At 38.4% G+C, this 20,224-nt stretch overlaps 1 protein-coding gene across 3 annotated transcripts in view; it reads left to right on the top strand.

The window, feature by feature from the left end:
• Nucleotides 1-20,224, top strand: part of USP6NL (USP6 N-terminal like) — a 131,782-nt gene that overhangs the window by 89,661 nt on the left and 21,897 nt on the right. For all 3 annotated transcript variants that reach the window (XM_076351947.1, XM_076352036.1, XM_076351857.1), the window contains 4 exons: nt 8,376-8,483; nt 11,005-11,114; nt 14,464-14,512; nt 16,352-16,472. In XM_076351947.1, the coding sequence (XP_076208062.1) occupies nt 8,376-8,483; nt 11,005-11,114; nt 14,464-14,512; nt 16,352-16,472 (388 nt within the window). The remainder of the gene's footprint in view (nt 1-8,375; nt 8,484-11,004; nt 11,115-14,463; nt 14,513-16,351; nt 16,473-20,224) is intronic.

The following is a 20,224-nucleotide window of genomic DNA, read 5'->3' as shown; positions in this document are numbered from 1 at the left end:
ATCTTTCAGGTAACACAATAGCTACATGTTGTCTAAGCAGCAGCAGTCTTCCTCTTCAGCCATCAGTGACGTCAGTCCATGATACACTGACTTAACTGAACAATCCTGTTCACCAAGCATGCAGAAGGTATACCAGATCAGCTGAGCAGAAAGAGTTTCAGTTCATGTAACAAATTATAGGCTGAACTATAAATAGTGACAGGAATAATTCAATATGTTCATAAAGGCAATGAACTTTGCTTGAGGCTAGGAAAAATTTTCACTGATTGTTGAACTCTGGTGGAGCACATGAGACTTTAAAAATAAGGGTGTTTTCCTTATTCTTTCTTGCATCTTATGGGGTAAGTGAACCAGAACATACAGAATAAAGAATCAGCCGCCTCCTCCTCCCGAGCACGCAGTGGAAAGTCAGCCATTATTTGTCGCTGCTCTTTATGGAAAGCCTGGTGATGTTCTCAGGGTTGTACAAAACTCACAAATAAAGACAGTTTTTATCTGAAAGTGTGTTGGAAGAATGCATCAGCTTTCCATGCTCGCCTTCTTGGAAGCACAGAAGCAATAGTTGCAAGAACAATTCCTGACTCTTGCTTTTTGTCTTCACTTGGCTGGATGAAGCGGTTAACACTAGAGGAACAAACTGCTAAAGAAAATGAACAGCCTGTACCTTAAAAGACTCACTTCACCTGACATTCCTATGGTTTCTGTGCAGTCAGACTGCTCCTGAAATCAATGTTTAGAAACAGCACTGAAGGGAACATTGCAGCAACAACAACAGTAATAATGTTGTAGGATCATAGATTATAATTGTAGTGATGGCTTGGTTTTGGAAAATGGCATACTTGAGAGACTTGTGTTCTTAAAAAGGAGAGCAAGGGAGAGTCAGAGAAGGTGATGGTCCCAGAGATAGAGCAGGTATGTACAAAGTACAGGACTTCAGACAGCCCATTTGTAATGAGCCTTCATAATATACAGCTGAGAGAGTTTTGGCTTGAAGAAATCTGTTCATACTGTACACATACTGTAAATGAATCCATATATTTGATTACATTATCCAAAACTGTCATATGCTTAATTGCAAAATACAGTTTTCATTTAATACTCTTGCAGAGCTGCCTATAGGCTGCTTCCTTATTTTTTTCCATCATAACTTTACCAGGAGAATTAATGAGAAGACATTAACACACTGATATGTGTATGTGCATGCGAGATGCTTCAATTTACATCTTCTCCTGATCTTTATTGCAGAAGAATATCTCAGGAGAAATGGGGACTCTGGGAACTTCATGCTGTTTTCCCATTAGAACTTCTCTGCTTAAACCTGATTAAAAAAAAAAAAAGGCGGGGGGGGGGAGTGGGAATGGAGGGCAGCAATGTGTGACCATGAAGAACTGGAAAGAGATGGAAGAGTTGTCACATTGAGACCAGAAATGTGCCAGTCTCTACCATATTTGAGTAATGATTTAGAGGTAATGAAGGATGACATAATAAAAAGAACCCATGTATGACTCCATAACCGTGTATAAAACTCATTGATTCCTATATGATTATTTAGGCATCTTTTCAGTGGAGTCATTATGATTCTTACAGACACCAGTCTCTGAAGTGTGTAACTGCCCTTGTGTCTGTGTGATTGATATTTGTCAAAACAAAGCTTTCATCTCCTCATCAGTCATTTCTTATGCAGGAAGTGTCATAGAGCAGCAAAGTTTGTGTTTCAGTGTGGTCCTTCTCTAGCTTATGTTTTTATTTCCTATTTGTATTCTACTGCTTAATAATCCAGGGAACAATCAACCACCACAGATAGTAAATCCTTCCTGGCTTAGTATGATCATAACTTTCAGGAAAGATTAAATAAAACTGTTATATGTTATATTCCCATTTGAGTATTTCTACCGAAGTATTTCTGTCTTTCACTGTCTGCCTTCATCTATCTGTGATTGAAGTTGCCTAAATTGAGAGGGAAAGGAAGAAGAGAAACAATCAGGGTAGCTGGCAACTTCCAGCTGTTCTGGCATTCACACAGAATATAATAATCAAGTCTCCACTTAGTTTGGAGTCTGAACACAGAGCCTTAATGAAGAACCCTCTTTGCATTCCTGAGATTTTTTTGAATGAGATTAAGCAACTCTTGTATTTGCACTTTTTCTTCCTTTTATGCAACCCACAGAAGTTGAAGAACCTCTAAAGGCAGCAGCCTTTATAAATATACTTTTTTTTAATTATAAATATACCTTCTTGCGAGACTTCAGATTTTAATTCTTATGCTTCTCATCATGGATTCTTTTTGAGGTGGCAGAGTCCCTCTGCTGCTTGTGCAGCTCTTCCTGACATAACTGAGAAAGTTTTCAAGAAAACCAGTTTTATATCTTGCAGCAGCAAGAATGGCAGTTCCCACTCTTCAGTCTAGTGCTGTGTGATAGTGGCCTCGTTCCTTCTCCAGGAACTAGTTGGGTTTATGAGCTGGAGAGACTGGGGCAAGGGAAGGAAGGGGAGGTTGTATGTTTTCCAGGTTTTGTGCATGGAGGCCACATTGAATGTTGGATGTTATGGACTTCATTATTTGAGATGATAGATAATTTGGAATACTCTAAATTTGAGGTGTTTTTTTTTCTTCTTGCTTTGTAAGCTTTTTTAATTCATTCTATATATTCTCTTGTTTCAGAATGGGAAGGTCCAATTTACAGGTCCAATTTCTTTTTGCATGAGAAGCTCCTTTTGAATTCCCAGGTGGTGGGGCCTCATCTAGTGTCTGCTTGTCCTATCTACTTCAGGATCAACAATATTAGTAATAATTGCAACAGTTTATGACAACTATCCTTGGCTGAATATCAGCTTAGATGTGATACAGAACTTAAACCTGTATTTTTATTTAAGTTGCGTTTACATAATTATATCTACTGAGGATGACTTCCTTTTTTCTATGTCCTATGCTGATGGAAACATTCCAGAGTCCATAACACCATTCTTTGAATGATGCGTGTTTTCATATAATGATTATCTGAACTCTGAGTTTATATACTTGTATTTTGTTTTGAGCTATTATCTTAAGAAAGCCTTAATTTTAAAGAATTTGTTGAAGATTGACTCATTATTCCATCTCCCCAGAAGTAGAAGAAAAAGTAAAGTAACTTGCTGAATTTTCTACTTTTTATTTTAATTATTAATTCAGAGAGAACAGAAGAGTAGATTAGGGTTCTGCAAGTATATAGACCCAACCCAGTGTTTCTCAACATATTTTCAACCTTATATTACATAAGGAAATAAAAGACAGTAGGGGGCGTTAGTATGGTACTTATGGTAGAGATACTCAGTTAATAATCAGTTTGCTCATTTATATTTTCTTTAACTGTTTGGTGACTGAATGACTATCAGAAATGAGTTTTGCTGTGAAGTCTGTAGGGGTTACCCCCGCCTCCCTCCCAGAGATGCAGTGCAGCTGTGTCATTTTCACAAAATCGCAGAATCACACAGGATCAGAGGATGGTTGAGGTTGGAAGGGACCTCTGGAGGTCATCTGGTTCAACCCCCTGCTCAAGCAGGGTCACCTACAGCCAGTTGCCCTGGACCATGTCCAGACAGCCTTTGAATATCTCCAAGGATGGAGACTCCACAACCTCCTTGGGTAACCTGTGCCAGTGCTCGGTCACCCTCACAGTAAAAAAAGTGTTTCCTGATGTTCAGAGGAAACCTCTTGTGTTTCACTTTGTGCCAATTGTCTCTGGTCCTGTCACTGGGCACCACTGAAAAGAGCCTGGCTCCATCCTCTTTGCACCCTTCCTTCAGGTACTTATGTCTATTGATAAGATCCCCCTGAGCCTTCTCTTCTCCACGCTGAACAGTCCCAGCTCTCTCAGACTTTCTTCACAGCAGAGATGGTCAAGTCCCTTCATCTTCATAGCCCTTTGGACTCTCTCCAATATGTCTATGCCTCTCTTGTACTGAGGAGCCCAGAACTGGACACAGTACTCCAGGTGTGGCCTTACCACTGATGAGCAGAGGGGAAGGATCACCTCCCTCAGCCTGCTGGCAAGACTTTTGTCTAATGCAGCCCAGGATACCATTAGTCATCTTTGCTTCAAGGGCACAGTGCTGGCTCCTGTTCAACTTGGTGTCCACCAGGACCCCCAGGTCCTTTTCATAGAATCATATAATCATTAAGGTTGGAAAAGACTTCTAAGATCAAGTCCAACCGTCAACCCAACACCACCAGGCCCACTAAACCATGTCCCTAAGCGCCTCATCTACACGTCTTTTAAATACCTCCAGGGATGGGGACTCCACCACTTCCCTGGGCAGCCTGTTCCAATCTTTAACCACTCTTTCAGTAAAGAAATTTTTCCTCATTTCCAATCTAAACCTCTCCTGGCGCAACTTGAGGCCATTTCCTCTCGTCCTATCGCTTGTTACTTGGGAGAAGAGACCAACACCCACCTTGCTACAACCTCCTTTCAGGTAGTTGTAGTAGTATTTTTCTGCCAAGCTGCTTTCCAGCTGGGTGGTTCCCAGCATGTGCTGGTGCATGGGATTGTTCCTCCCCAGGTGCAGGACTTTGCACCTCTCCTTGTTGATCTTCATGAGGTTCCTGTCAGCCCATTTCTCCAGCTTGTTGAGGTCCCTCTGGGTGGCAGCACAACCCTCTGGCATATCATCCACTCCTCTCAGTTTTCCATTGTATATAAAATTATTCATGCTTGTTTCCATGTTATCGTTTGTATAATGGAGCCTGTGCCATGAAAGGTTCTGTTCTTGAGTTACATTTCTGTCTCGTATTCCAGGCAGACAGTGAAAGTCTTTAGTATCGCATTCTGCTGAGACTGTAGGCAGGATCTTGTAATGACATGGGATGACTGAGAGCTTTTTTCTCTGCCTAAATAAAAGAATAGTTGGAACAGCAGAGTCAGCTGGATACAGATCTAAAATGGTTTGCAAGAAGCTCTGAATGTTATTTGGGTTTATTCTGTCAGGTAGTGGAATAATTCTGATCTTAGCTACTGAAAATGTTTGCTTTCCTTCTGGTTGGGGTTTTTTTTTTTTTTTGGCATAACTATAGTGGGCTGATGAAACTGCTGGTCTCTCTGTCCTTTCCACTGTTTTTAAAGTTATATTTGCCAACTCATTTTTCAAACTTTTCTTTTAAAAGCGCTTCCACAATTCTCTATCTCAGTTTTTACTTACTACTTCAAGGGCTCTTCTAGTGTTTGGCAGTTTCAGTCGTGAGAAGTGCAGAAGATGGGAAAACTGTAAATGCCACAGACTCCTCTGAAACTGGTTGTTCTTCTCCTTCAGTTTTATTTCCTGAAGAAAAAACAAAACAGCCCCACACTGTGGATGGTTTGAATTTGTTTTAATTCTATTTTGATAAGAAACTGTTATTACAAAGGCTTATTTCTGGCCTCTGATGTCCTGACCTTCTCCCAAAATATTCATTTAGAACAACAGTAGTCTTGAGAATTTATTCTTCAACTGATTTTCTTCATTAATAACCTTATGGTTGTTGGAGACATTTGAAAACGAGTTACAAAATGATGATTAACTGGCAAAAATGTTTATCATCAAGGTACACTGTTGCTGTACCATGGGTCTGAGGAATACAGCTACATGTCACTGGGGACATATAACACTGCTTTTTTTTTTCTTTTTTTTCTTTCAAGTTCCCAGAAAAGTTACTGCAAATTTGGCTCATTCTGCTTTCCAGTAGACAGGCTAATCTCTTCTCAGGGTGACTCCACTGCAATTGGTGTTGCTTGGCTTTCAAAAGACTGAATTATCCTCTCTCTCGCAAGCAGTTATCCTTGTGTCTGGGTTGACACACACTGAAATTCTCCGTGTGAGCTGAAGTCTGGATATACATCTATAGAGAAGGGTGCTTTGTAGCACTGTAAGTGGTTCTTTATCCTTAAGAAGAAGCTGTACTGACATAACTGTGCTCACACTAGAAGTGTTGCTGTTTTAGCATTCTTAATATTAAAGCAGCAAAGTTTTTTCTTTAAAAAGCACAACGTCATCTTTGTGGACAGCCTCCAGGATTGCTGTTGCATCTTATACAAGTTTAAAATTTTCATTTGAAAAGGGGACAGGAAAAAAGTCATTACCTTACTTGTATAAGAGTTATGCATTCTAAAATCTAGACACAAATCCTTGCTGGCATTAAAGAAACCTTCAAAGATCTGATATATCCTAAACAGCAGGAGGTTTGCAAATATACTGCAATGAGGGGTTCATTAATCTTCCAAAACTGGAGACGTGAAATATGTGAAAAACAAAAAAAGGATCCTGTCTTGGAGGATGTCCTGGTTTCGGCAGGGATAGAGTTAATTTCCTTTCTAGTAGCTGGTACAGTGTTTTGGATTTAGGATGAGAACAAAGTTGATAACGCACCGATGTTTTAGTTGTTGCTAGGTAATGCTTACACTAGCCAAGGAGTTTTTAGTTTCCCATGCTCTACCGACTGAGAAGGCTGGAGGTGCACAAGAAGCTGGGAGGGGGCACAGCCAGGACAGCTGACCCAAACTGGCCAAAGGGACATTCCATACCATGTGACGTCATGCTCAGTACATAAACTGGGGAAAGCTGGCCGGGGGGGCCGCTGCTCGGGGACTGGCTGGGCATCGGTCAGCGGGTGGTGAGCAATTGCACTGTGCATCACTTGTTTTGTGTATTATTATTATTATTATTATTATTATTATTATTATTATTATTATTATCATCATCATTTTATTTCAATTATTAAACTGTTTTTATCTCAACTCACGAGTTTTTCTAACTTGTGCTCTTCCAATTCTCTCCCCCATCCCACCGGGTGGGGGGGAGTGAGCGAGCGGCTGCGTGGTACTTAGTTGCCGACTGAGATTAAACCACGACAGAGGAGGACATGTCTTTAAAAATATTTCTTATGTTACAAACATACTATAAATGTTTTATAAATGTTTCAAGGAAGTGATAGCTTTGTCAATTGAAATTTTTAATGTCTAACTTTCATTGTAGGCTAAATGCAAAGAATAAACTGTTTGGGGAGGGGTTGTGTGTGTGGTGTTCTCTTTTAAATCTGATTGTCTCCCTGTGCCATCATTAAAATAATGGTAAAAACAGAACTTCAGAAAGGTTCGTTTTCTTTGTTGGAGTTCTCTGTTTTTCCTTTTCTTAGAAATGTCTCTGGAAAGATGATAACGGTTTTTTTGTGTGTTTTTAGAATTACTAGGATTCAGTTGCTCAGAGGATTTGCTTATCTTGAGTCTCTCCTGGCTGTGTAAAGCCAAGACTTTAGACAGCTAGTACATCTTTCTCTGTTTAGAGGCTCTTCGTGTTCCTAAATGCTGCAGCATAAAAAGATACAAATCAGAAGAGAACTGAGGAAGACAGTTGTCAGTGCTCCTGATTTTTTTCAAATAAGCCCAGTAAGAACCAAACCACTAAATGAGAGTGCAAGAACAGTGACATGTCAGAGGCAAGACTGATAAATAGTTTATAACTACTCTAGTTACGCACAGGTACTGAGGTATGCCCTTCTGACCTGTTTCTAATACAAGCTTTATGTGTCAGAACAGAATGTGTAAGGAATGGGGAATTTAATTTTCTATTTCGCAGCTAAGAATTGCATGCAGTCTTGGTAGGTTGTTCTGTATTCTTAGAAACTGTAGCTATAATATCTTTTATACTTTGTCTTTGCACAAATGTTTTAATATGCATTTAGAAAACTGATTATTAGTTTAGAAATATGATCTGAAACCTGTTAGCTTTAGAAATGGCACATCCTGGATTTTTTGGTGATCTCACGTGTTTGTTTGGTAAGCATACATACATTTCAGCACACTGTTGCAGTTTTACAAGAATTCAAAAATCAGTTATGCTTTTTTTTTTTACTGATAATCTTTAAAACTTTATGATACTGTTGATTGCCTTTCACCATTCCCATTTACAGTTTGTAATTATAGTGAGTTATTTGTGGCGTGTCCTGAAATATTGTGTTGCTAAGAATCTGATTTTTTTTTTTGGTCTAAATTACAAAATTTGGAGTAGTCTTTCCAATACTTGTAGAGTAAGTGCTGCTTAGCAGAGGTGATAAAATTTTGATAGGCCTTCCTACATGCTAAAGTCCTGGCTTGTAAGCATCACCTGCACAGAGTGATGTTTTGGCCTGTGTGTCTATTTTGTTCCCTGTGCCTCTATTGATTCTGTCAACAGAGGTCCCAGATGGCATCACTGGACACTTTCAGTCCCTCAAAAGACACGGGAACACTTTGTCCCCCGCAGGTCATCCCTTTGCTAGGACAATTGAGAAAGTTACATTCTTCTCTTTAGCATGTTATGTGTCACTGTTCCTTTTGTTGAGAATGTTATAGATTGTACTGCATTTATATTTTCTTTTATTTTTACAGTTTCATAGGAGAATTTATAAAGGAATCCCACTGCAGTTCAGAGGGCAAGTCTGGTCTTTACTACTTGACGTCCCTAAAATGAAAGAAGAAATGAAAGACTTTTATAATGTGAGTTTGTAGAATTTCCACTTAATATTAATTAAAAAGTTTCGGATACTAAGACTACAGGCTTTATTAAGCTTTTGTTGTTGTGCAGTGTTTTAAAAAAAAATAAAGAGGGTTAGAAATTGCATTGAACTCTACTGCTTGTTTTAGCTAGGAAAAAGCCTATGTATTGAAAAGCACTTTTCCAGCCTATTTTTTGGTTCTGTAATTTATGTAATTAACTTGATCTTTCCATTTCTTTTCCCATCCTTAAATACTTGTAAAAACCCTTCTAAAAGCAAAGCAAAACAAAATAAGAAAAAAAACCCTGTCCCAGTAAGAAGCCAGAAACCTCTGAAACTACAGATCTTTGAGAAATGTCTATTAAGGAAGCACCTTGTTAGCTGAATATCAGTAAGAGGAGTTCCAGTATTCTGGACGGGATGGAGATTGGTGCCTTAATCTTGTCAAAGCCAGAACAAGCTGGCTATCTTTCTGCCATCTCATGTCCAAGTGAAGCTTAGGTATCCCTTACAAAGCACTGTCTGGTTACTTGATTGCATTCTCAGTGGTGCACCTGATGACAGGATCTTAACCCCACAAATTTCTACAGGCATAAATCAACCACTTAAGCATATTTCCTACTTAGAATATAAGGAAAATAGCTATGTCTTCCCCCTCAGCCCTCATCCTCACCCTGAGTAGGAGTTAAAGCAACCTCTGAATTACTGTGGTTACGTTCCTCTAAATTTTTCCCTTCTAACTGTACTTTTTCTGTGGGTGTGAATACAGCTGATGGCCATCAGAGCTAAACTTCAGACCCAAGAGTGGAGAGTAAGGTTCATGTGCAGGCTAGTAAGTTAGGCAGAAAGGGAATCAAATCCTTTAAAATTCTGTCTTTTCTTCTCTGTGTCTCTCTCTCCCCCTGCTAAAGGATTATAGGGAGAGTTTAGCTAACAGAAAGGCAATTTAGTATTGTAGTGTGTTTGAATTTTTCCCCACAGAAATTTAAATGTTCACTGCTTTTGAAAGAAATAATGTCCAGAGTTTCAAGGTAATGCATGGCTTGTGGGTTTTTTTGTTTGTTTGTTTTTTTGGGTTTTTTTGGTTTTTTTGGGTTTTTTTGGAGCTGAGGCTTTGGGTCTGAGTAGACAAGGAATCTTGTAAGGTCATGAAAGAAGATCGATGTTGACATTGAAGTTATCTAAATTTTGGTGTCTGTGATCTTCCTCTTAAATTATTTATTGCTCTTTAGTCTGACAGGCTGTTCTTTCTGACTATTATATTTTGTTTAACTTCGTAAGACTAGTGGCAGATCCAAAAGGGGTAAAACAGAGTTCATGCTGAATAATGTAGTTGTGGGAAAGAATACTGAGTAAAACTAGAAGCATTTAAAAATAGGTGAATTAATCTTCAGAGATGATTAATGCTGTCTCGTGCTCACTGCAAAACAAAAAAGTGTTTGTAGTTCAGATACAGAAATAGTTTCTTCCATCATTATCCTAGCTTGTTTATTTGCGGTAAGCTCATTTTACTGCTCTCCATTTTTCCCATTTCCTAAAGTGATATTAACACTCCTCATTACAAGTATCACTTACAAATTGCACACCTTAAAATTAGAAGGAAAATATGCACGCTTGCCGTAGGTCAAACAGCTTCTTTCAGTTCTCTGGGCAGGGCAATTAGCAGTTCTTAATCCTCTGTTCTTTCTGTTTCTCAAACTCTAGGTATGCTTTCTTTTCACTCATGCTAGAGGCTCTAATAAAGCCCACTCAAATGTAATGTTTTGAAAATACCACGTTGAATCCAGTTAGAAATGTCTTGCAAACTCAACTTTTAAGGGCAGAAGTGGGAATGAATGAATGAATGTCAAGAGAAAGTTATTATAAGTGCCAAAAATAAGGTGGCAATCTAACCTGTGCAGGCTTCCTAAGTATTCAATTGCAAAATCGGATTTAATTATAAAACGTTAAAGCAAGTGCTAAAGTAGAGATATTCTACAACTAAATTAGATTAGAACAGAGGAAATGACTAGAGAAATGTCAATTATCTATACTTAGATAATAACTGGCAGCTATGTAGCTATTACTTCTGCTTAGATGAAAAGGCAGGAAAAGTATGAAAACCACACTAAATCATTTGCTACAAGTCCAGTCTGGAGCACTTGCATCTTAAGTTCTTGCTCCTGAGTAGTAAAATTCACTTTCTCTTTTCCTCCAGTGATGTGCCTACCTGAGAAATGGCAATTAGAAATTTAAAATGCTGAAACATAGTCTTGAATATGGGTAGTGAATGGTGTGTCACAAAAATGTGTAATATGGGATTAATCTTTTTACAGCTATACTGTGTGAATGTGTCTGACTCTATAGAATTCATACATGTATGTGCATATTTTGGAAGTTAAAATTGTTGTGAGTTGCTATTCTATATTAAGCATTTTAAATCATGAGATGGCAAATACTTCAGTATAGGAGTACAGGCAGGTTTCGGCTATTTTAGCGCTCGCAATTTTAAACTTAATTTCTGTTCTTTACTGTTTTCCTAGAAATTGAAGTGTCAAGCACGGGGGTCTTCACCAGATATTAGGCAAATTGATCTTGATGTAAATCGAACATACAGAGATCATATCATGTTTCGAGACAGATACGGTGTTAAGTAAGTAAATTAAAAGGTTTTGTTTTGTTTGTCTTAAAACTAGCTTCCGACCTGCCTCAAGCCTCTTTGACTTATGCAAGAATATTGAATGTAAGCTCCAAACTTTCAAAGCAGGATTGTCTATGTGCAATGATGTAATTACCGTTACTACTGCAAAACCAGCTGGTCATTTCCAACCAACTAGTTTTCCCTCACTATGAGGTGGTCAGTAGCATTCCAAAGAAAACCATTTCTAAACTGTTCTCATTTTGTTTCATGTTTAATAAAAACAGTCTCAGATATTGTAAATACAAAAACATGGGATTTCCAAGCTAATAAAGTAATTAAGATTTATTACCCAATCATTTTATTTAACTGTGTCTTTTCAAAAACAAAATAACTTTTTGCATCTCAAATCACTTATCTTCCCAGAGATTTTAGCCTTCCTTTGGATTTTATATCCCTCTTCTCCTATTATCTAATTCAGAACCAAATAAAGCAGTATTTTAGATGTGAGCATTTAATTATTTACAGATGTAGGCCTTAATGCTTTTGGATTTCTTCAAAATGTGTTGGTTTTATTTTTTACTGTTATTGGATGAGGAATATTAGGCAGCTGTCATCTTTAAAAATGCTTAATAGTGAAATAAGTGGCGATACAAACATCAGCATTGTTGCTAGCTTGCAGCATCAGCACCCTGCTGAGATGAAGAGGGTGTTTTTTCCCCTGTCTGTGACTATATTAGTTCATTTTTTAATCTCCTTTTCTTTCCAAGTGTTGTGGTTTAACCCCAGCTGGCAACTAAGCCCCACACAGCTGCTCGCTCACAACCCACCCCCCCCACCCCCCCCCGCCACCCCGGCGGGATGGGGGAGAGAATTGGAAGGGTAAAAGTGAGAAAACTCATGGGTTGAGATAAAGACAGTTGAACAGGTAAAGCAAAAAATGCATGCACAAGCAAAGCAAAAAAAGGAATTCATTCGTTCCTTCCCATCGGCAGGCAGGTGTTCAGCCATCTCCAGGAAAGCAGGGCTCCATCATGCGTAATGGTGACTTGGGAAGACAAACGCCATCGCTCCAAATGTCCCCCCCTTCCTTCTTCTTCCCCCAGCTTTATATGCTGACCATGATGCCATATGGTGTGGAGTATCCCTTTGGCCAGTTGGGGTCAGCTGTCCCGGCTGTGTCCCCTCCCAGCTTCCTGTGCACCCCCAGCCTGCTCGCTGGTGGGGTGGGGTGAGAAGCAGACAAGGCCTTGACTGTGTGTAAGCACTGCTCAACAGTAACGAAAACATCCCTGTGTTATCAACACTGTTTCCAGCACAAATCTAAAACATAGCCCCATACTAGCTACTGTGAAGAAAATTAACTCTATCCCAGCCAAAACCAGCACACCAAGGCAGGTTCTGCTGTAGTCTGCTGTTTTCAAAAAGCAGTGCTCAAAGAGCTGTGAACTTAAATGTGATAATAAAACAAACATTTTCTTATTATTATTCTAGGTACTTTGTGGACAAATTCTGAATATGGGGAATTTTTCTGATGGCTGCAACAGAGGATGGAGTACAAAGCAGAAATTCCCGAGCCGAGAGCTATTCTGTGCAGCCACTGTAGTTTAGATGTGTTTGCGCAGTGTCATCTATGCTTGAGCTGACGTGCCTTGCCTCTCAGTAGTACTGACACAGTGCCGTGCAAAAATGGCTGTGTTGCTTCCGGGCCTCAGTTAGTTTTTATGCACACATTTTAGGTGTTAGCAGAAGCTTGCTACCCCATCGGTTTGGGGTTAACACAAGCAGAGCCAGCTCCAGTCCCTGTAGCTGTGTTGTAAGCATGCCCTCAGAGTCCACAGGAAAGCCTTTGGCTGCATAAAGCAATTTCACACTTGGAATAGATCTTGGAATTACTGTACATATATTATGCATTTCCAGTGATGCCTCCATGAAAAATTCAGAAATCATTTCACATAGCAATGAAATAAAAGTCCCCTGGGTAAATCAATAGCTTGTTTGACTTTTAAGTAGACTGTATGTCTTTGAAGGTACATTCTTTTACAGGTCTTTAGTGGTATCATCTAGTGTAAATAGTACTAAAATTACCATTATTTTATGTATCTTACTGTGAATGAGATTGCGCTCTTATGTTGAGTTTTGTATGGCCAACTGAAGATATAGAAGGTTCCCGTGTACATTTGGGACCTTTCAGTTTGTCCTTGTAAAATAAGACTCCAGCTTAATATCTAGTACTTCAGGTTACACTTCACTTTGGTTACTGACGAATGGCTAAGCTTCAATTCTGCAAGACGGCAAATAAAAATGCCATAATCTAGACCTTTTGGCAAAGTTCTCCAAGTATGCATCTTCTTCCCAGTAGAAAATACGCAGCTTTTTGCTGCTTATGCTTTCTTTTCTTAACCTGCTAATATCTATTTCTATACATTTGATTAGTGACAGGCAGAGGGAATTTCACTGGACAGAAAAAGGACAGTATGCAAAACTTACCTAAAACTGTTAAAATTTAACTCTGAAAGTAGGCATTCCGATTTCCAAATTCTCCCCCCAACAAATCAGAAAAAGTAGGTGCGAGTTTAAAAATTCATTATGAGAGCTCTCCACCATTACTTTGATATCCCAATTGGAGAAAAGTTTTGTGTTGGTTTTGGGTTTGTTGGGGTTTTTTTGGTGGGGTTTTTTTGGTGGTTTTTTGTTTGGTCTTACTACCTTTACAAGTTAGACTGTTTTTACAGAAAGCAAAGGACCTATACAAAACTCCTGGTAATTCTAACTCTGAAGTACATGGAGATCAGTACACTCTGGAGGACTGAGCATAGGATGGCGAGTCAGAGTCGATGTTGTTTTTCTTCAGTTTGACAGTAGCAGTCACTAAAGCAGCCTTTAATTTGGGTGCCAAGATTAAGACACCTTTGTGGCTGCTTTGTGTATTTCAACGCTTCTACATCTCTGTTTGAAACTAGTAACAGCTGTTAATATTCTGCAAGCACAGAAATTGGGTCTGGGGTGTTTAAAGTTTGGCATTCAGAATAAATCAGTGTTTGAAATGTAGCCCATCCTATGTTTCACTTTACGTATCTGTAAAAATGATGATCTGACACCATTGCTGCCTTAAAGTATTATAGGTATTTTTTGAAAACTTTCAACATGTAAAACATCAGAAAAATGCTAAATATAATGTTGGTTTGAAAAGCATACAAAGAAGCGCATATCTTTGTAAAGTGTGGTTTATCCTATTCTTTAGTGCTAGACCAGTTAAATTGGGGAAACAGGTTTCCAAAACATAGTTCACTACTTTTATGTTTTTCTGTTTTTACAAAAGATAATATTATAGTATTTTCCTTTTCTACTCTTATTTCTCCAGGCAACAATCTTTATTCCATGTTTTAGCTGCATATTCCATATATAATACGGTAAGTTGTGTACCTTCACACTTAATATGGTTTCTCTGAATGTGCCATGAGATAATAATTTGCAATTCTGTATCTTCTTTCTCCCTAAAAAAACCCAAACAAACAAACATTTCAGAGACCTTTGGAAGTACATAGAAATAAACTATTTGTTTGTTTGACATGTTTTGAGCTGAAGTTAAAATAAAACAAAGCACCTTGATTATGAGTGTCTTATTGGACAGACTGAACTGTGCATACAGATCGACTGAAACTAAGTATTGTGTCTAATAAGAATAATGAATTTGTGCTGTGCTGGAGTTTTACACTACTGGTATCTTCCCCCCATTATATTATATGCCTCCATTCATTTGAATGATGGGAAGGAAAACACACTGCAGAAGGATGCGTGTTGGAGTAAACAGGCATATTTCACAACCTGGAGCGTTCTAATAAATGGAAAATGGTTTTAAAGGCTGTATCTTCTTTACTTAAGCTCTCGGTCTTGGCTGTAGTCCTGGATGAGGATTTGTTAGAGTTGGGGTTTCCAGCCTATATCATAAGGGTTAGAAACTTAGGTATTTTGTAGTGTCTTTTGGCTGCATGCATAAAACAGAAGAAACAAATGCTATCATGTCCGCATTTAACTGTTTTTTATGCACTATCCCCTCATTCATTGTGCCCATTTTGACCATTTTTGTACACCTTTCATTTTATATCCATCAGCAGCTCCCTAGAATTCAGTGTAAAAATATGTAAAGTTAAGAAGAAGAAAGTGAAATTAAGCAGTTACTCTAATAAAATACCACTTTGTTTCTTTTTTCAAAGTTCTAGGAAATGTAACCTTTCTATCCTGTTTCAGTTTCTGTCTCCTCGCAATTTTTGGCCCATAAAAGAACTTACATTGCTGGAATTTGTTGTCTTTCACTTGTTATGTTGTCTTAAGCTTTTCACTGTAAGCAGCCTTGATACATTGAGAATTAAAACTCTGGAAGGGCCTTTATATATCTCCTATAGAACACAGACTAATATCTTCAAGTTGCATAAAAAATATTGTTTAAAATCAACGGTTAAAGTGTAATGATGGGAATACTGCAGTGAGGTTTTATTCTGCGGTTATGTTGTTGCATTTTTCCTCTTAATGTATAGCAGTTCTTATGCTTTGGTTTTATCTCTAGAGCAAAGTTCTGCTAAGAACTTGTAAACCTGAAAAAACTTATTCAACAATCAAGTTGTTGTCCTTACAAATGCTTTATCAGTGGGCTTATCTGAGCAGCTAAATGATAGTGACAGTTGGTTCCTGCCATAAAAGTCAAAATTAATAGCAGAGGAAATACTCAAGTTCAGTTTTGGAACAATAAACCCAAAGAAAAAAAAATTTATTACGTCTGCTTGCTATGGGCTGCTAAACTTGGGCCGGTTTATAGTTGTAGGTCACTCTTGAAAGGTCCTGTGTTTATTAGATGGTGCCCTGACTGTAAAGCAAATCAAAGCAAGACCCTCTCCCCCCGAAAAAAAACCCCAAATTACAACTGAATGAAAAATACATCCATTCGGAGAATAGGATTACACAGCTACTTGAAATTATTAGTACTGACAAGGATTTTGTGCATCAGTAGAGTTCTAATGAACAATCAAGACTTACAGTTTACTTTTCAGTTGGAGGGTTGTGCATCATCCCTTCTGTCTATCAATATTTTAAATGTTTAAATATGAAGTGTGTTTGGTGGTGTCATAATTAGGGAACTTACGCCATCAGGACAGGCATCCTCTTTCCTCCACTAGCTCAAGGAAGAATTAACAGCTCATGGTTATGAGACTTCCGTTTTCAGCGTTTTAATATTTTCGCTGTTTGATTTTCAGGAAGTTGGATACTGCCAGGGAATGAGCCAGATCACAGCTTTACTCCTTATGTACATGAATGAAGAAGATGCCTTCTGGGCCTTGGTGAAACTTCTCTCTGGTCCAAAGCATGCTATGCATGGTATGGAGTTTCATGTCACTTAGGGCAGGTTGAAACCTAATATATACTATTTAAATTGTAAATTATTTGAAAATGGAACTATGCTGTTCTGTCTGTATAGTCAAAATAAGATATAATGTGAGCTTTATACTTGGGGGGCCATTGGATGTTACTGAAGCTCACCCATAATGGTAAGTAATTGTTTTTATATGTGATATCTTTCAAGTAGTTCTTAATGAAAACCAGATGTTTTCTTTCCTCCTAATCTCTTGGGGAATGTAACCAGTTGAAAGCTGGTTATGTAGATATCTATATAACCAATAAAATACTAGTGGAAACCTAATGCAGAATGTATTAAATAATAATGTGGCTATGCTATCATTTGGCAGGACAGGAATCCACAGTAAAAAATTGACATTGTAGCTAGGCATTGACTTTGAGTTTTTGTTTTATCTCTGCCTGGCACAGCATTTCCTGCTCTCACTGTCTTGTTACTTTTATGTTTTTGGTAGTTCTCTCTTTCCATGCCAAATTTAGTATGATCTATGCATATTCCATGCCTATTGGTATGGAACTACTCCAGGGATTCCAGCATCTGTTGTAGATGTTAATGACGTGGCAATTCAGAAAAGCTGTAGTTCTTGGAAGCCTGAAAAAGTAAATATTATCTAGAACTTGTGCTTTTTAGCAAATTTCCAACAGGCTCTGGCTCCTTTTCCTTGCTTAAGACTTCCTCATTCTGTGATAGCTTCCTTCCCTGGCTTTTCAGTGTTCCTGCGTGTTTTCCACCCCCAACATGAAGTGCTAGTTGGCTATTTTTCTGTTTATACTTCTGCAAAGCGATCGCCTTTTTAAAAAAACCGGACAGACAAGTGCTATCTGACAATGTCATAAGTGAAATTTTGAATTCCTCAAGAGTCAAAGACTGGCTTGGAGTTTTACACAATGATAACACAGACTAAAATCATCTTACAAAAAAATCTATAGATTTAATAATCATCAAAAGCTGTGCAACTACAACTGTGCAAATACAACTATGTAGAATGCTGAGCTCCTCAAAGGTCACAGAAAATTTTAGGTGTTTTGGGGGGTAAGTCTAAATCAATTCATTATATACCAAATCAGTTGATCTGTTTTTGATACATGGGAGCTTCACATAGGCGTAGCTGCCTTTTTAAGATGCCGTGGACTGTTAAACAGGATTTTAAAACTTTTTCCAGATTTTATGTCTTAGTGTTTTGTCCATGTCCCCTTTTTTAAAACAGGAGAGTCCTAACCTTGGAATGTGACGCTAATGGAGAACTCTTAGCATGAATTTCTCAGGCTGATTTCTGTAGTCATCATTTGAAGTTGCTGTGATGAACAAGAGGGTTCCTGTGGTAGCTGGTGATGGACTTAACACAGGCAGATGTGCCGCTTGTGTACATATGGGAGTCAGCGCACTGCCTGCGTAACTGTTACCAAATACCCCATTCAGACCTCCCTCTCTCCCTTCTTCATTCTCTCCCTTCTCCTTTCCACCCCCAGTTACAGGGCACGCTCCTGTCAGGTGATTAGAGAGGGAAGGAGCTAACTTTGAGCAGCCCAAGGCTTCATAGGTTCCTCTACAGGGCATACGAACCATCGTGCCCCAGGTTCATATACACATCGAAGCTGTCTTGGCAACATCTGTTAAGGAAGTTTGCATTTATAGATATGCTGACAAAACCCTAATTATAACTCAAATGTTCCCAATTTATCACTTATTAAATGTTACCAACCTAATCTAAGGTTCTGCTTTCAGCAGGTTGGACCAGGTAATCTCCAGAGTCCCCTCCAACCTAGATTTCCTATGATTCTTTGAATGTGTGTCTTTTAAATGAGTTTATGCCACAGTGCAAGCATTACTATAAATATCACTGTAGATTCTGGAAGGGAAACTTTAAAGCTGACTTAACTGGTGTCGTACAACTGTTTGAACTTTTTCTGTGTTCTTCTTTGGGGAAAGCAGTTTCAAGCACTGTTTGCCAACTCTTTAAAGCCTAAATCATTTAAATTGTAAATTGCCGATATTCATGAAGGAAAACTTTTATAATTACACTTGATGCCAGTGGCCATCAGATGGTTCTCTGAAATGAGCATCCCTCTATGGAAATTACAGGGATGGGCTGAGTAATTCAGTTATAATCATAATGACAAGAGTAGGATGGTAAAAATTCCTCCCCATAGACAAGGTTTTTCATCTGTTTTTCTCTTTTACCTGTGATCTGGGAACCTGGAATGCTTTTTGGGTGCAACCCATGTGTCTCATACGTAGCCAGACTAACTTCTAGCATTACACCACTTGAAATCAAGAGATGAATTTGGTCTCTGATGTTTCGTATTGTATGGATGATGTGAAGTCTCTAAACGATAAAATACAGGTATCTGACCCTGAAAATGATTTAGGTTTTTGAAAGCTCTTTCCGTTGGGGTTTTTACAGTCTTAAAAATTCAAGATAATGAGTTGGTGTATATAAATTGAAAGAGCAACTTTCCACGGAAAAAGCACCTTCAAATGTTATTAATGATGGCTAATTAGCTTTGATGTAGTCAGTCATTGTTTACATTATGGGAAAAAACCCAAACACCTCGCCTATATTAGTAAAATTTCCTAATGTGCAACCTGACATTTAAGTATGGTAGGATGTGCATTTGTATGTATGAAACACTAAACCAGTGTGAATCTGAGATAGTAAATCTTGCAGCTTAGTGACCATGCACTGAATTACATAATTGGTAACTAAAAAGAGTTTTGGTTTTGGTTTGGGACTTTTTTTAGTGATTTTCTTTTTTTTTTTCTTTTTTTTTTTTTTGAAGTGACACGTGTTCTGTGGGTCCATACTTCTTCCAGTTTCCATATTGCCTATCATTTACAAGTAATAACTATTGAGGGTTTTTTGTGGCCTTTTTTTAATCCTAAGAATATGGAATTGCTGTACCAGACCTATTTAACCCAATGTCATGTCTCTGATAGTGACCAGCAACAGATGCTCAGTGAAGTGTCTGAGAAATAAGGCAACCAAAGATCAACTTCTCCTGGAAAATGTATTAGAGGCTGAAAGAATTTCTGGAGGAACTTCTTGAGAAGGAAATTTGTTTTGCCTTTAATAGTCTCCAGTAGACTTTTCTTCCTTAATTCATTGCATTTGACTATGGACTGTGTTCTTCCATTTTTGTTTTGGCTCTGCCACATGGTTTCTCGATGATGCCCTCTGGATTTTGCCTTAGAGAAGATGGTGAATGTTCATAACCTGTTCACCGCTGGCACTTGGTGGTATTTCCCCTCGGCTCTTTCTTTACTGCAGGCTGATCAGACGTAACTTTTTGATCTGTTCTTGACAGAGAAGTGGTTGTATACTTTGATAATTTCTGTGACTTCTTGCCTTTTCCAGATTTTCCAGTACTCTTTCAGGATGGCTAGGACTTGACTGATTGTTCACAGTGTGGATGTGAACATGTCAAATAGCTTAGGTCCCAGCACAAACTCCTGTGCAACTTCATGGGTGAAGCCTTTTTGTCTTTTTTATTTTATCATCTTTTAACTCATTGGGTTAGCTGCCTTAGGAGATGGAATGAAGAGATGAAGCTACTTTGGTGATAGAACCTATTAAGTACCTTTGGAAAGTCAAATAGGCAATATCCACTGCTCTCTGTGCCTACATGGTCACTCATTTCTTCAGGGAAGCCCAGTAGATTTAAGAGACGTGACCTCTCTTTGTAAAAACCATGTTGATTCTTTGCACTTGTCCAGT

The sequence above is a fragment of the Aptenodytes patagonicus genome, chromosome 1 (genome assembly GCF_965638725.1).
Source record: "Aptenodytes patagonicus chromosome 1, bAptPat1.pri.cur, whole genome shotgun sequence".
NCBI lineage: Eukaryota > Metazoa > Chordata > Aves > Sphenisciformes > Spheniscidae > Aptenodytes > Aptenodytes patagonicus.
This window is presented reverse-complemented; position numbering and strand designations above follow the sequence as displayed.